The sequence below is a fragment of the Labrus mixtus genome, chromosome 23, assembly GCF_963584025.1.
Source record: "Labrus mixtus chromosome 23, fLabMix1.1, whole genome shotgun sequence".
In the NCBI taxonomy this organism is placed as follows: domain Eukaryota; kingdom Metazoa; phylum Chordata; class Actinopteri; order Labriformes; family Labridae; genus Labrus; species Labrus mixtus.
In genome coordinates this window covers 18491139-18507247 of record NC_083634.1, presented here as the reverse complement: position 1 = coordinate 18507247, position 16109 = coordinate 18491139, and the positions used below count along the sequence as shown (strand labels likewise).

The following is a 16109-nucleotide window of genomic DNA, read 5'->3' as shown; positions in this document are numbered from 1 at the left end:
TTCAGAGAGTCAACATGGAGGTCAGTGCTCTTAACATCAGGCTGTGTGAGTATGATTCTTTATCTGTTTCATAGATATTTCCGTACCTGTTTTGATGAGATCTAACGTACAACTCTTCTTCTTTCCAGTGATCTGTGTCTTATTCCTGTTGGGTGCACATGTTCAAGATGTGGGTATGTACCGTTAAGTTTCTCAATGTTATTGTTCAAATGCTTCATTTTGGTATTTTGTATGACATAAGAGAACATGTCTTTCTTTGGTTTGTTTCAGATTCACTGATTCTCTGTCTTGAACCAAACAGACTGCAGTTCTTTGAATACGAGTCTCTGATCTTCCATTGTGAGGGCTCTCATGACTCGACTGGATTGAAAATTGTACATCGGTCCAAAGGGGAATTACTCAAATGTCAAACTACAGTGACATCAAAAAGGTCATCCTGCACTATTCCTACTATTTTTCCAGAGGACAGTGGGCAGTACTGGTGTGAGTCCAGAGATGGGAAGAGAAGCGACATCATCCATATCACTGTTACTGGTATGTTTGCATTAAGACGAGATCTTTACATGCACTCATCTTTGTGTGATATAAAATATGAACCCCATGTTGTTGAGATGGTCCTGTGATCCTGGAGAGTCCGATCAGTGTGGTGGAGGGAGAGGCTGTGACTCTGCGCTGTCGACACAAGACGACCTCATCCAACCTCTCAGCTGATTTCTACAAAGATGGCCGCTTTATCAGAAAAAGCTCTACAGGAAACCTGAACATCTCCGGTGTTTCCAAACGTGATGAAGGATTCTACAAGTGTAGCATCTCTGGAGGAAGAGAATCAGCCGAGAGTCTGATGGCTGTCCAAGGTGAGACACATCAGTGTTACCAAATCAAATTTAAGAATATGTGTGATATAACTATGTGTTGAAACAGTATATCGATTGATTTGAAAAGGACAGCTTACATTAACTCACATCCTCTTCATCCCTTTGTAGGTTACCCAGTGAATCTGTGGTCTCATATTGACAATGATTCAAGAGTTTTATCAAACTTGAATTGTGCACGATTAAACTGCATACTTTACATTAATAGTAAAAGTTGAAACGTTCAGGTTTAAACTCTTAATTTTTCGTCTAATCTTTCAATCCATCCAAACCTAAAATCCTCTGTCATTGTTTCCTTTATTACTTTGTGATTACATTACAGAAAACCAGGGAGAGAATGCCTCATCCTGTTCTACCCCATGGATAGTTATGACTGTTTCATTGATTCTGTTGTTGCTGGTTGGACTTCTTCATTTCGGCAAATATATTCGGAACAAAGGTACAAACACATTTCACTAACGAGAGGCGCTTATAGTGATTGATGGGTCACAGTCCCCGTGGAATATTTGCATTTTACGTTTGTTTAATGTATTTAATGGATGAATGGGCCAGTTAATAACAGTGGGGTCTTGAACACAGCTTATGGATTCTAAAGGCCCTGACACACCAAGGAGATCGTCGGCTGTCAGTCCTAGTTGCACATTTTTAAACCAGGAAGTGGCGTTGTATTTTCATCATGTCTCAGTGTCTTCCTGGTTCCCTGTTCTTAGTGTTTTTTTTATTTCATGCACTGCAGTGATGCTGTACTTGTCCACACTGGCACCTCAATCAGGTCCAGCTGAGGTTCAAACAGGTAAGAACAGGTACCATTAGCATGTTCAGGTAAACTTGTGCTTAAAACAAAGGAGTGATAGATTGTTAAAATAGCAGCCTGCTCGTCTTATCGACGATAATCAGAGCAAATGTCCAAAAGTGTGAAAAGGTAAATCTGTTGTCCTTCAGTCCTCATTAGAAAAAGACAAATTATTTAATTACAGTAATTTAAAACTCATGTTCTTTGGAGAAAGAGAAAATGTTCAGTTTGTGGATATGATTGCTCAGCTTGGAAATCGACATATATTTTTAATGCCTGTGTACTGTATCGATGTGGATTCTTATCACACATTTGTATTTTAAGTCACTGTTGAGGCCCGTCGAGTGGCAGCAGATGCACCATGTGACCAAGCGATGTATGCTGCGATTACAAAAGACAGGACAAAGAGAGGTACCTCACCTGACAGTTTATCCTGTCCCAGTTCATTTCACATTCACGATTCTCCATCCTATGTCTTGATCTTAAACTCCTTTCTTCTTGAAAGAGAAAATTTTCAGTTTGTGGATATAATTGCTCGACTTTGAAATCTATATATATTTTGTAGGCCTGTGTAATGTATCGATGTGGATTCTTACCAAACATTTGTATTTTCAGTCACTGTTGAGGCCTGTCGAGTGGCAGCAGATGCACCAAGAGACCAAGCGATGTATGCTGCGATTACAAAAGACAGAACAAAGAGAGGTACCTCACTTGACAGTTTATCCTGTCATGGTTAATTTCACATTCACGATTCTCCATCCTATGTCTTGATCTTAAACACCTTTCCTCTTGAACCTGGGGCAGTTTAACAACATTAAATGACTACTTCATGAGTCTGTATCTCAAGGCCATGAAATGGACAGAAATATTTTTTTGATATTCTTTATTAATCCCTGAGGGAAATACAACATACATACAAAACATACATGGTCTAAAATGATGTTGAATACTTTAAGTAGTGTTATTTTATATTTTTAAACATAATGGTGAAGTTCTTCACTGAGAAATAAAAACAGCTTATTTCTGTATGAGATTTAAAGTAGTCGTCAAGGTGAATTCAGCTGCAGACATATTCTCTGATGAAGTCTACAGAGAAGTCAAAAGTACACTACAGATTCAAACACTGAGAATATGCATAACATAGCACTTTGTAAACTACAAATAAAGTTATTATTATTGATTATTGTTACTTAAAAAGTGAACTATTCAAGCTTGGATTTAATGCCTAATGTTTTAATACAGTTAACAGACATAGAGCAGGGCGTCATCTGCATATTGGTGAATAATAAATCACACGAGAGGTAGCAGGATTTAGGAAAGTTTTAACAAATAGGATTCAAACCTAAGCCTCCAAGAACCCAAAATAACAGGATAGCAAACATCAGAACGGTTAAAGCAAAGAATTCCTTTCATTTCATCAAAATAGTCAAATACTTTAGAAAATGTGCTAAATAAGGTGAAATGTTTCAAGCTTAAACAAAGGGCCACAACCGTAGCTTAGAATAAACTCCACTTTGGGTGACCCAAGTGACACTCAACAACTGGGTGAGACTTATTGTAATAAAAACGTAAACTAAATGGTGTCTGATGTTCAAGTGTTCTAGTAAGTATTTTGGCAACACTGTGAGATAATTCAATCTATACTCAAAACAGAGCCAGGAGTATCCAGAATCATGACGGCGACAGTTCACTCAGCTGGTACCAACCGACCTTTGACACAGGAACCCCTCTATTCTTTGATCCAGTAGGTAAGACTCAGGACATTACTGACATTCATATCTGGTAGGATGGACAGCAGAGGTTAGAACATGACCCATATTTACAGCTTTAAAACGTTTATGTCACTGGATGTTGATGTTCAACCAAAGCACCACTTAAGGCAGCATTTCCTACATGCTTCGGTTCAAACTTTAGCTGTCATGCTTCTCAGAATGATACGACCCGTGTTTTTTTTACATTAACTGTGGTATGCTCAGAGCTGTTAACCCTTTCTGTCTTCAGGTCGCAGCGTGACGGCTGACTGAAGGACGAGCAGCACATGAGATGTTTGGTTGAACCTGATGTGTGAAAAAACACTTTTTATTTTATTTTGCATTGTAGAAATGGTTTTCATGCTTTGCGCCCTCCATGTGTTGATGTTTAAAGATATATTAAAGAGATGCGGTTTGTATTTTCAGATGTATTACCTGTTATTATATAGTGACAGTTAAACCCACATGTTCCATCTGCTGTGTGTATTTATGTGAGTGTGAAACTGTGGTCAACCACCACCTTGATGCTGCAGCTTCACTTTCATCTGAAGCACGCTGATCGAGTCCAAATAAAGAAATGAGTCTGACACTTTAAGTCTAACGTGGTTGTAAATGTCATACATGAGAAGACAGAAAATAACTGTGCCATTAAAGAAGTGTACTGGTGTTTATTCTTTCATGCAAGCAGTATTTTCTCAGGTTCTTCTTATGAGCGATCCAGATTCATATTCAACATGTTCAACAAAAATGTCTTTTTGAGTGGACAGTAACAGTAGTAGCTCTCAAATGCTTTGAGCTGAATGCTATTACAATGCAAGCTAATATGTTCAAAATTACCATGCTAACATGCTAATGCTAATTAGATCACATATTTCACTGTCTCTACGAAAAGATGAGTTTCACCATCTGGGGACTGAATGTCTGAACAGAATCTGAAGTAAATCCAGGACCTTTCAAGAAAAGAGTTCTTGATTCTGATTGGCTGGCAGCGGTACATTCTCTCTCTTTCTTTCACACAAACATGACTCAGGTACGTAGAGTTATAGAAGAGTTCACAAGTGTGAAGGGTTTGAAGGTGGCAGGTTTTTGACTTTTGTCACAGAAAAAAAAGAAAAAGCTTTGAATTAATTAAGAATCAGATCTTCTTTATGGGTTCTCACTGTGAATAAAACAATTGTTTTAACCTTTAATTTGTATCCACCATTGGACTCAGAACAATATTTAGCATGTGTTTTCCTTTGTGAACATTACTTTGTCTACCAAACAAGGTGTTGGTAATAGATTGGTCACCTTGCTTTGTGTAGTAACGTGCATTTTAAGTCACCATCGCCATTTTCGAGTTTCTACCTCCAACATAAAGAAATCTGAGGTGCTATTCATGAACAAACCTAATTTAGTATAGCTGGTAATTAATGGGTTAATGTTGGTACAACACTAACAATGAGTTCCCCCTGCTGTACAATGAACACACTGCATGAAAAGACGACACAAAAAAAACTTCCATCACACATCTTTAATAAAAGTGTGAACTGTTGTTACAAAGAGGCAGACATATTTTACATTGTTATTGACATAAAAACATTCAGTGGAATATTACAGTTTAAACGTTCACGTTACCATCACAAATATTCGTATTATTGGTCGATATTTTATGCAGATATGAGCAGGAAGTGAAGCTCTGAGCTGCTCCTGCTGATTGCTTGTGCAGCACATGATGTGGGTTTTAAAGACAATTTTAATCTTGGGTCCTTTTGTAACAGTGACTGTGTTCACACAAACATTATGGGCTCACAGACTTTACGTATGAGAGGTGCTCTATAAATAACGCTGAGATGGGTTGCGGCTCGTGGGTCAGGGTTAGAGAAGACGTGGTTTCAGATGTGAATATTAAATATAGAAAGACACTGAAACAAACAGTGCACAGTGTTATTTGACTTGTGATATCTTCAGGTCCTTATACAGAAAAAGAATGAACATCTGTTGAACATTCACAAACAAGTTAATTAAATATGTGAAACATGTCAAACAGGAAGTGCTGCCATTTTCTTTGATCTGCTCATTTCAAAACATTTCTATGGATTGGATTCTTTTAGCTGATTAAAAATGTTTTCATTGGTTTGCACAACACGCACTGAATATAAGTGGATCATCATTATATGTAATGAACAAGGTGCACTGTAACACATGGAAGACAGCAGCTGAATGAAGCATTATGGGATGTTCTTCATTTCTGGCAACCAAACAAGACTTTCAAGAAAATGTCTGTCTTTGTCATTCATCCCGTTCTATCCTTTATTTCAGTATCTCCATCTCGATTTGAGTGCACATGAGGTGCTGTTGTTTACCTGTGGGTTTACCTCGGAGTTTCCCACAGTGGAGCCGTCCCAGCAGCACCAGCAGCAAAGCCATCATTACTACAGGGAGAATGTTTCTGAAGATGATCAACAGAAGATCTGAGGACGCATGAATCTCTTGGTGTGACTCTGCAAAGAAGACAGAAATAGAAATAATGCACGCCTTCTCGTGGTGTAAAGTTCTAGCACAATTCTCTTGAATCATTGTCAATATGAGAACACAGATTCACTGGGTAACCTACAAAGGGATGAAGAGGATGTGAGCCAAAAATGAGCCTTTGGCTAACTTGGGTACATGAATAAATTAATATTTTATTTACGTGTCAGGTCATTTATAAGACCCATCCCACATGGAAGTACATTTACATCTGTCTGTATGTTGATTAATGTAAGCTGTCCTTTTCAAATCAATCAATATACTGTTTCAACACATAGTTATATCACACATATTTTTAAATTTGATTTGGTAACACTGATATGTCTCACCTTGGACAGCCATCAGACTCTCGGCTGATTCTCTTCCTCCAGAGATGCTACACTTGTAAAATCCTTCATCACGTTTGGAAACACCGGAGATGTTCAGGTTTCCTGTAGAGCTTCTTCTGATAAGGCGGCCATCTTTGTAGAAATCAGCTGAGAGGTTGGATGAGGTCGTCTTGTGTCTGCAGCGCAGAGTCACAGTCTCTCCCTCCACCACACTGATCGGACTCTCCAGGATCACAGGACCATCTGAACAACATGGGGTTCATATTTTATATCACACAAAGATGAGTGCATGTAAAGATCTCGTCTTAATGCAAACATACCAGTAACAGTGATGTGGATGATGTCGCTTCTCTTCCCATCTCTAGACTCACACCAGTATTGCCCACTGTCCTCTGGAAAAATAGTAGGAATAGTGCAGGATGACCTTTTTGATGTCACTGTAGTTTGACATTTGAGTAATTCCCCTTTGGAACGTTGTACAATTTTCAATCCAGTCGGGTCATGAGAGCCCTCACAATGGAAGATCAGAGACTCGTATTTAAAGAACTGCAGTCTGTTTGGTTCAAGACGGAGAATCAGTGAATCTGAAACAAATCAAAGAAAGATATGTTCTCTTATGTCATACAAAATACCAAAATGAAGCATTTGAACAATAACTTTGAGAAACTTAACGGTACATACCCACATCTTGAACATGTGCACCCAGCAGGAATAAGACACAGATCACTGGAAAGAAGAAGAGTTGTACGTTAGATCTCATCAAAACAGGTACGGAAATATCTATGAAACAGATAAAGAATCATACTCACACAGCCTGATGTTAAGAGCACAGACCTCCATGTTGACTCTCTGAACATATGACTGAAGTGTCCACGAGGTGAGGAGGGGTCTCCTGCTGCTTATTTCTGCTGCTGATGCGATACATGGTTTGTGGTTAGGGTTGAAAATGTTTCCCCACAGACTAAGCTGATCGAGAGCCTGAGCCGGGGTTCATTTGAATGTCATAAGACGGAGACAATGAACTGAGACAAACTGACTGTCAGAACAAACTCTGGTTTAAATACAGATAGTCTGGCTTTTATATAGTGCTTCATCAATTAACATTACTGTATTGTCTTTTTTTATCCTATTACAATTTTAAATATTTTCCTCTCATGTATTTATTTTAATATCTTATTGCTCTTATGTGTTATATTTTCTTTTATTTTCTTTTATAGATATTTTTAATCAGGGCCCGAGCACGAACCGTGCGAGGACCCTCTTGAAACCCTACCGATTAATATTTTTATTTTTATTTTTATTTTTATTTTTCCGCCACTTTGCAGCTTTTTTTGAGGGCCTGAACGTGCCCAAAAACTCATCAAACTTTCCAAGGTCATCAGGTCTCGTGAAAAATTTGATATTTTGGTGGTTTCGTAAACGGAGTTCGCAAAATGGTTCAGTGGCGCCCCCTTGAAATTTTCAAAATGGCCTCCCCTTAAAGGGATTTTTCACGTACATTCACGAAAATTGGTACGCATATTAAGCTTGTCGGGACGGACTAAAAATCCTGTTGCAGCATTTTAAAAATCCCGACAGGAAGTCCACAAATTAAAGTTGAATTTCCTATATAATGGCCCAAAATGGCTCAAAATCGCCGATTTCAGCCTTCCTATTTGAAGGATTTTGCCCGAGGGCGCTCATCTGATCGGCGCAAACTCAGTGTCAGTGCGTTCTAGACAGGCTCAACATATCTCGTTCTGCGCTGCACGTTATTTCGTCAAAGGGCATGGCCGTGGCGTGCATTAGAAGTTTTTGGAGTGTTTTGGCAAGTTGCCAAAAAAGTAGATGCTTATATCTCTGCCATCTAGTGTTCAATCATATTACAATTTCTCATGCATGATACGGGGCCTCCCGGAACACATCCATGATTGGCATTTTTTCATTAGTCACAGCGCCACCTGTTGACAACAGGAAGTTACTGCTTCTCAATTAGCATTAGCCATGGCTACACGGTAGCTCATTTTCCCCTCAAAATTGGTGTGGACCATGCTAACACCTTGGCCATACAACACTTTCAAGCTCAAACGCCTATCAAACGCCGATCGCTCACCATCAAACAGGAAGTCGTTTTTCACGGGCTTAACATAGTCGTACTGTCCCGAAACTTCATACATATAATCCTGGTAGTAAAGTCAAACATGTTATACCATTTAATTGAGTGGGCGTGGCTTAATGACTCAGTGGCGCCCCCTACAATATTTCAAACATTCAGCCCCCACAGCACATTGAACCTACAATTCTGAATTTTACTATGCCCCCGAATGCAAGTACTAAGTACTACATCCTATATACTTTGTCTGATCTTCTTGAAATTACATAGGTATGTTCAGGGTTGGCCTCTGAACACAGTGACACAAAACAATAATAAACTTTAACCATAGCGCCCCCTACTGCAAAAAGTACTACATCCTATATACAATGCTCAATTTCCTCCAAATGTCAAAGCTATCATGACAGTGCCAGCCAGAACGATGTCAAAACTTTATGTGATCTTCATTACGTTGCCTATTTCAACATGCCAGTACTACGACTTTTACACATATCGCACTGCACGACCTGCTGCTTTGCCACGTTCCGCTGCTGCTGCACTCCCGCGGTCGCGACACACCCCGACATGCACAGGGGTGCGAGGGCCCTTCATCACCGCTTGCAGTTTTATTCTTATTGGTGTGCATTAGTCTCTCAATGATTTTATAAATGATTTTATAAATTACTTTAGGTCAATAACTTTTCTGCACTCTTGTTAAGCACTTTGAACTGCAATTTAATTTGTCTGAAAGGTGCTATATGAATGAAGTTTGATTGATGATTGAGTGATTGATAATACACACTTCTTCAAAGTATGGGCAAGGCGTTTCATAAAAGACTTTATGAATACAAATAGAGACACATGATTATATGTAAGCAGTAGTGGTTGACTTCAATTTGAGATGCAAGTAGATGCAGTTAAAAAGACAGCATAAAGAAGTCTGTGGGATGATATGATGGAGTCCTTAACGTCCTAAAATCTCTGACAACACACTGCCCCACGCCGAGGTTAAAGTAAAAGTGCTTAAGCCTCCAAACATTGTTGGTAATGACGACGGTAATGTGACACAAAGAAGTCAATTTAAAGTAAAATAAATATACAGCTCCTAACACGTTGCCCTTTGAGCTTATTGCAGTTTCAACACAATCTACACAGAATAAAAATAGTTTTACATTAAAATCTTTGATGCCAAACAGTAGCACTTCACAAACAGTAGCACTTCACATTGGTTAATGATTAAAGTGCCACTGTGGATAAACAGTATGTAGAGCATGTGATTGTGTTGGACTTTTACACTCCTTCTCCGTCTGGTGTAAGATCAACCACCAAACAGGTAGGCAGATTTAAGATGTTATTTTTGCCTGTATATAAAAAATAGGAAACCTCGATGACTTCTGTAAATCACTCCAAACTGATGCACACTGCAGACTTTGATTTAAAGTGAGGTGCAGAATGATAAAAAGCTCTTAAAGTTGTTCACCATCCGACAACAATGGACCATGTTTGATTGCTCCAATGGCTCCATCATGAAAACAACTGGACTAAAGAGTAACATGCCATCTACACTGGCAGTTAAAATAGTCATTATGTGTTACCTCATTTAATCGTTCATACTTTTCTATCTTAGGTGTGTTTAAACCTTCTGTCCGGACAAAACAATGATATCAAACCTTTCCTTACGTTTGACTGCTACAGCAAAATGCTAAATGGATATTTATTTGATCTTGACAATTAATCAATAAAAACATTACCCTTATCCTGTGAATCAGTGTTGTGAATGGATGAAATCTAAGCTGGCCTCTTCTCTACTGCAATAATCAATATCAAATCAGAGAACTAAGCCATCCAAGAAAAATCAAATACAATCTGGTGGATTGTTAAAAAAAGAAATGTTTTTAAAGATGCAACTAAAACAATTGTTATTTGGAATGGATTAACTTTTAAAACCTTTTAATGTTCAAATCTCAAGGATGCGTCCCCTGAAGGATGGTTGGCCCTCTAAACGTCAGCACAGTTCCATCAGCGCTGTGCTTTTCCACCAAACTGTTGTCCTTCTTTTTCTAACACCGAGCTGTGAAAAGGTAAAAACGGACAATATCAACTTTCAAAATGGATCAACTGCTCACACAACACACAACACATGTCTGCCCAAGAATACTTTCTTATCAGTTGGGAGTTACACAAAAATACATCTCAATAGTCTGAGCTAAAACTTAAAAGCAAAGGTTAAGTGCTGCAGACCATTGATTGGTTAACGGAAATTAACCATTTAAGAACCATTCTGTAATTGGATGGAACATCGACTTCTTCAGAGCGGTGAAAGATCTTAAATATCCTTTTAGTCCACAACATTCAGATTTAAATACATACCTTAATGTACAGTATGCAGATTACTTCATATATGTAGCTAAAGCTCAGTTCACTTAAAGGAGCAATATGTAACTCTGACACCTAGTGTTTAAAATGGCTACTGCAGTCCAAATTCAAAACATTGGAGAAAGTATTTTTCTGAGCACCACCAGTAAAAATTGAAAAAACAAGACTCGAGGAAAACTTCCCTATAATGAACTTTATCAATAGATAAAGCTTTTACTTTTAAAGGACATCTCTGCTTCCATTAAACGTCTCGCATTGCCAATTTTGGAGGAGAGGTGAAACGTCTTCAAGATCTTCAACTAAGTTCAGTTGCCTTTGGATCAGGCTTCGATTAAGTTTACATAGATATAGCTAGCTATTTCATTTGTTAAGCATTTCTTGCTGGGACCTTTCAGGAATAACGAGAGTGTTTGCATGACTATACAAAGCTATCGTAATGTGCTTGTTGCCATTGTGAACAGATCTGGAACAAGTATTAATTCTAATGTCTCAAAAACAGCATTAATATGAAAATTGATGATGATGTCAAATTCAAAAAAGTCAGAAAGTTATGACAAAGAAGAATTGTTTTGAATCTGTAAGTTTGATGGATAGAAACATATCAAGAACTAAAGCAGATAAGTTGACAGTACATAGTTAACACTTTGAGTTACATGAATGGTTTGGAGATGAATGGATGCAATATGTTAATGATGAGTTTGTTACCTACATGAAGGCTGCTACTAGAGGTGGAAAGGTTAATGATAGCCGAGCTGGCTCCATCTGCAAACTATGAGACAAATGCACACACCCAAACACACAAAAAAACACACACACAGATAACAAAAAAGACACATTTTCAGGTTAGCTCGTTAGGGTTAGCAACAATATTAGCGTCAAATCTTAGAGAACAAGTGTCAATTTCAATTAGTTCATATATTAATCATTGAAGATGTAGGTTTGCAATGTTAGTAACACATTAAACACACTGTAATCATTAAAGGAGCAGTATGTAACTCTGACCCCTAGTGTTTAAAATGGGTACTGCAGTCCGAAATCAAACATCATAGAGAGCTGTCCCCCCCCTCCTCTCTAGAGTCGATGCTCACACAGGTCACCATGTGGTGGACTCTGAAGCTTCAGTGTTTATCCAGCTCTGCATGGGTCTGTAAACCTTTCTGTGTTCTAACCTCTCTCCATTTTTCAAAAGCATCTCCAATATTGATCCTAGTTTGAGCACGTTTCTGCTCGTGGAGCTTATTAGAAACATGCAGAGGCTTTTTAGGTCGGGTACAATCACTTCTATCTGAACCACTTCTCTTGCCCGCTTCCATCACTGCAACACCTGTTGACCTGATAACTGGTCTCATATCTAGCAAACCGAGGGGCGTCCAAAACGGCCTTGGGGGGTGCCTTAAAACCGCCTGCCTTCTCTGGTCTTAACAAATCCAGACCATTCAGGACCAGAATATAAACTTAGAAGGAGGACATACTGGCTGCTGCACTGTTGTCAGAGAAGCCAGCACTTCAACATGTTTCCTTAATGTCTGATCATATAGTACGGTCACATTTCATTCAGTAAGTATCTTACTGATTGTACTGCAGAGTTACCTCGAGTCAATAGTATTCTGTGTATAAAAGATGCACAAGTGGTCTGCTATTTCTTAGAAATGTGGAGTACCACAGGGTTCAATTCTTGGACTCCACAGATCTGATGAATCATGTTTCAAACATTATGTAGACAACATTTCACTTAACCTTTCTTGTCAACACTATGAACTGACCTCATTTAAGCCATTACTAGGCAACATAGTGACTTTAAAGTGTTTCACTCAAAGTCTGTATGAACAACACACATTTAACTATTTTCTGGCCATTTGGTTGTTTCAATCAGATTTCTTGTACATTTCTTGCAGCTCAGTCTCTGGTGTTTACACCATCGCAGCTAATTGTAGCCAGAGTTGGTGAAGACATCGTGTTGCCATGTTATCTGGACCCTCCTGTGGATGCCACTGACCTGACCGTGGAGTGGAGGAGACCTGACCTGAATCCTAGATTTGTCTATCTGTGGCATAATGGTGTGGAGCTAGGGTTTAAAAAACATCCATCCTATGAGGGGAGAACATCAATGTCCATCAACAAACTGAAGCATGGTGACATTTCCCTTAAAGTCCACAAAGTAAAGCTCTCTGATGAGGGGAGGTATGGATGCTTCATTCCTGCAATGAACAGGGAGGCTACTGTTGAACTTCTGGTTGGTGAGTGGAACCACATTATTCTACAATCCAATAGATGAAACTGCAATTCGATGGTAGCTGGAGTTTCTGATTGGTCTCTCTTCATCTTTAGGGGCAGTCTCATCCCTCATTATCTGCTTTGGGATGACGGAGACTGATGGAGACATCAGAAGGTTAGTGTTACAGTGTGAGTCCGAAGGCTGGTATCCAGAGCCTGAGGTGTTGTGGCTGGACAGTGAGGGAAACCTCCTCTCTGCTGGATCTACAGAGACCATCAGAGGTCCCGATGATCTCTATACTGTCAGCAGCAGAGTGACTGTGGAGAGGAGACACAACAACATGTTCACCTGTAGAGTCACACAGAACAACATCAACCAGACCAGAGAGACACTCATACATGTTCCAGGTGATTTTACAGTAACAGGCTCAAATCTTAGAGTTCTGGTTCTTGTTGTTCTTGTTTGTTTTAGCCTTCATTATTTGTTTTTTATTACAGATGATTTCAGCAATGTTCAGTGTTCTGCGACTCTTCCAATCATCTGCAGCCTGGTTGTGGGTTTTGTGGTTATTCTTTCAGTCGTCTTTCTATTGTGGATCTGGAGACAGAAACAAAAAAGTAAGCCTGTCATTAAATATATGATTTTCTGTCTCTGTCTTCCTCAGTTTTACCTTGTTTGTTGTTTTTGCTTTTCAACAGGGAACATCCGTATGCAGTCAAAGACAGACACAACATCAGCTTTAGGTAACACAGAACTTGACTTGCTCAATGCACAGAAGACGGAAACACAGCAGGACTTTGCAGAGAGCCCAACCATCCAAGATTTGGATGAGAAAAAAGCCAGCTTTGATGTAGAGTTAAAAGAAATGGAGGACGAACGCAGAGATTTGTTGGTGCTGATTAATTTATTAATGAATTACAAAAAGGATCTGGATGACCAAAGAAAGCATTATAAAGAACATCAGCAAGAGGTCCAGAGACAGAACAGCCAGAATCATCTGTTAGAAAAAGGTTTGATAAAACAGAATGGAGAAAGTTACGTGAAATACTCCGAGGATAATGAGACAGACATGATCATGAAGTCCATATTAAATATGGTTGAACAATTGATCAAGAAGAAGCAGCGTTTGACCAGTAGGATGGATTAAATTTTTAAACAACAGTGTGAGATCGAGGAGCAGAAAGATAAAATACAGACCAAACTGAAGCGCAGCAGTAGCTCAGTCCGCTGCCAGTCCACTTCCTGAGCACCGAGGTGTCCATGAGCAAGGCACCGAACCCCAAAACTGCTATGGGGCGCTCGCTGTGGGCACCCTCCATCCTGTTAACCCCATCAGCCCCTCACAACTAACAACGATGGATTCGTATTCAAAGAACTGCTGTCTCTCTGGAACGACCCGAGGAAAATCAGCAACTAGACACAGAAAAAATAAAGTTTTCATTCAATTATTCAAATTTAAATATGAAAAATCTATATGGATTATTTAATGTCTTTGTTAACTTTGTTATAAAGTTTAGAAAAGTTGATCTTACTCACCAACATTGAGAGAAAAACCGTAGTGATCGTTTGCAACTAGCAAGAACAACATGATCGTCACTGCCGAGACAAAAGAGCAGAATATCATGAAACACATCAAATAAAAACTGTTTCTGTTCATAACGAGTTCATCACTGTTTATCCATGACAACATTTTCTAACATTATCTGTTTCTGTATGACCCACAACGCTGCGTAAATGAAATGTTGTTTTTGTACCATCAGGTGGACTCATGTACTCACGTAGCCTGAAGCAGAGAGCTGTGACCTCCATGTTGTCTTGATGCTGACTGTCTGAACTTCAGACTGAATGTAAAATATCATCATGTCAGTCACATCCTCCTCCACTTCCTCTTCCTCAGTTGGTCTGTGGTCTCTGAAACAAAAAGCCTGGGCCCCGAAAAGCCACAGCTCAGTATGCAGTGCGGACATTTCAGTCGGGGGTTTCAGTAGACTGAACTCTCACGGTCTGCAGTGGCCTTTTTTTGGGTCTACCTCAGTAGACTGAACATTTCAGCTTGAATACTAACTTCTGGGTTTTGTGCAGTATGGTTCGGGTGCATCCTGTCAGGAAATTAGTTCTATTTCAACACTCACAATACCATGCAAAATTAAATGTAAAACGTCAAGACTGATGCGGCCATTTCAGAGAACGCGCCTTTCAAATGTTAAGTTAATAAATTGTTTACATGCAATGTGAAGTTTTAATTTATTTACTGAGTCATCGTGCAGATCACATCTCAGTTGGAGTGTGAATAAAATGAGGCGGGCTCATGATGCCACTTCCACACTGAATGAATCAGACGAAGTAGGAACACATATCTGCCTACTGTGCGCGCCTGAACTACTGAACAGGAACAGTAGGTCCTAACAGTGTACAGCACAGACAGAAGGGACTGTCTGCTGTCACATTGTGTCGGCACTTTACAATTCAAATGCACCCCTGGTCCTAGATTTTAAAATCACACAAGGTGGCGCCAGAGGCCCAGATTTATTTTTAAAGTATGACTTTGCAAACGAGAATGCATAGTAACATTAGTAACTCTAACAGACAGATAATAATGGTGTTTTATAAATAAAGATGTAAAGGGGTTTAATTAAAAACAATGATAATAACCCATTAAAAAATCTTTATGATTAGATATTCTTATTTTGTTTGGATGGCTCTGCGAAAAAAATTAAAAGAATATTGTATTATCCTCCACGTCTGACATCAACCTATGAACACGTCCTTTATGTAAAAACTGTTTAAAATATCTACCTCATAAGAATTAATCATCTGTTACAGGATAACATTTATTATCAAGATTATTTTCCTTTGCATTCCTCGCTGCTGCATTATCATCTTCCTTAATGTTCTACATGTTTATTATTTTTAATATTTAATGTTATACTGTTGTACATATAGAGTACAGTTTAGTTTATTGTATGTACCTGGACAATTAAACATTAAGATCTAATTTTTATTATAAGAAGTTGCCAAGTGGGTTGTTACATGCTCAAGCCATGTCTGCCTATCAGAGAGGAGACTCAAACACACTCTTACAGGTCTAGACTCAAACACACTCTTACAGGTCTATCATACCAACAGAGCACTATGATTCTACACTGACCAAATGAGGACCCCTGTTTCTGCTTATTTTTAAATTCTATTTT

The 16109-nt window shown here is 38.9% G+C and overlaps 3 protein-coding genes and 1 long non-coding RNA gene across 5 annotated transcripts; 2 read left to right on the top strand and 2 right to left on the bottom strand.

The window, feature by feature from the left end:
• Positions 1-4011, top strand: LOC132958730 (low affinity immunoglobulin gamma Fc region receptor III-A-like). The gene is made up of 8 exons (XM_061031765.1): positions 1-173; positions 271-534; positions 612-854; positions 1195-1311; positions 1609-1665; positions 1990-2076; positions 3319-3409; positions 3667-4011. Exons 1-8 carry the CDS (start codon positions 95-97, stop codon positions 3683-3685), a joined length of 957 nt encoding a protein of 318 aa, XP_060887748.1. The 5' UTR covers positions 1-94; the 3' UTR covers positions 3686-4011.
• A 903-nt stretch (positions 4012-4914) lies between these two features.
• Positions 4915-7149, bottom strand: LOC132958736 (low affinity immunoglobulin gamma Fc region receptor II-a-like). The gene is made up of 5 exons (XM_061031772.1): positions 7066-7149; positions 6938-6982; positions 6577-6840; positions 6257-6499; positions 4915-5899 (listed from the first exon to the last, which is right to left on the bottom strand). The coding sequence occupies exons 1-5, from the start codon at positions 7094-7096 to the stop codon at positions 5709-5711; spliced, it is 774 nt and encodes a 257-aa protein (XP_060887755.1). The 5' UTR covers positions 7097-7149; the 3' UTR covers positions 4915-5708.
• A 2517-nt stretch (positions 7150-9666) lies between these two features.
• On the top strand, positions 9667-14225 carry LOC132958716 (butyrophilin subfamily 3 member A2-like). Of its 2 annotated transcripts, XM_061031739.1 has the most exons (5): positions 9667-10403; positions 12596-12940; positions 13032-13325; positions 13416-13535; positions 13617-14224. In XM_061031739.1, the coding sequence occupies exons 1-5, from the start codon at positions 10298-10300 to the stop codon at positions 14063-14065; spliced, it is 1314 nt and encodes a 437-aa protein (XP_060887722.1). In that variant the 5' UTR covers positions 9667-10297; the 3' UTR covers positions 14066-14224. The 2 variants fall into 2 exon arrangements, with proteins under 2 accessions (XP_060887722.1, XP_060887721.1); XM_061031738.1 differs by having other exon boundaries at positions 13416-14225.
• Positions 14226-14227: 2 nt separating this feature from the next.
• LOC132958748 (uncharacterized) lies at positions 14228-14888 on the bottom strand. Its single transcript, XR_009666820.1, has 3 exons — positions 14697-14888; positions 14455-14514; positions 14228-14331 (listed from the first exon to the last, which is right to left on the bottom strand). It is a non-coding gene; the product is annotated as an uncharacterized LOC132958748 (long non-coding RNA).
• Positions 14889-16109: the final 1221 nt, after the last annotated feature.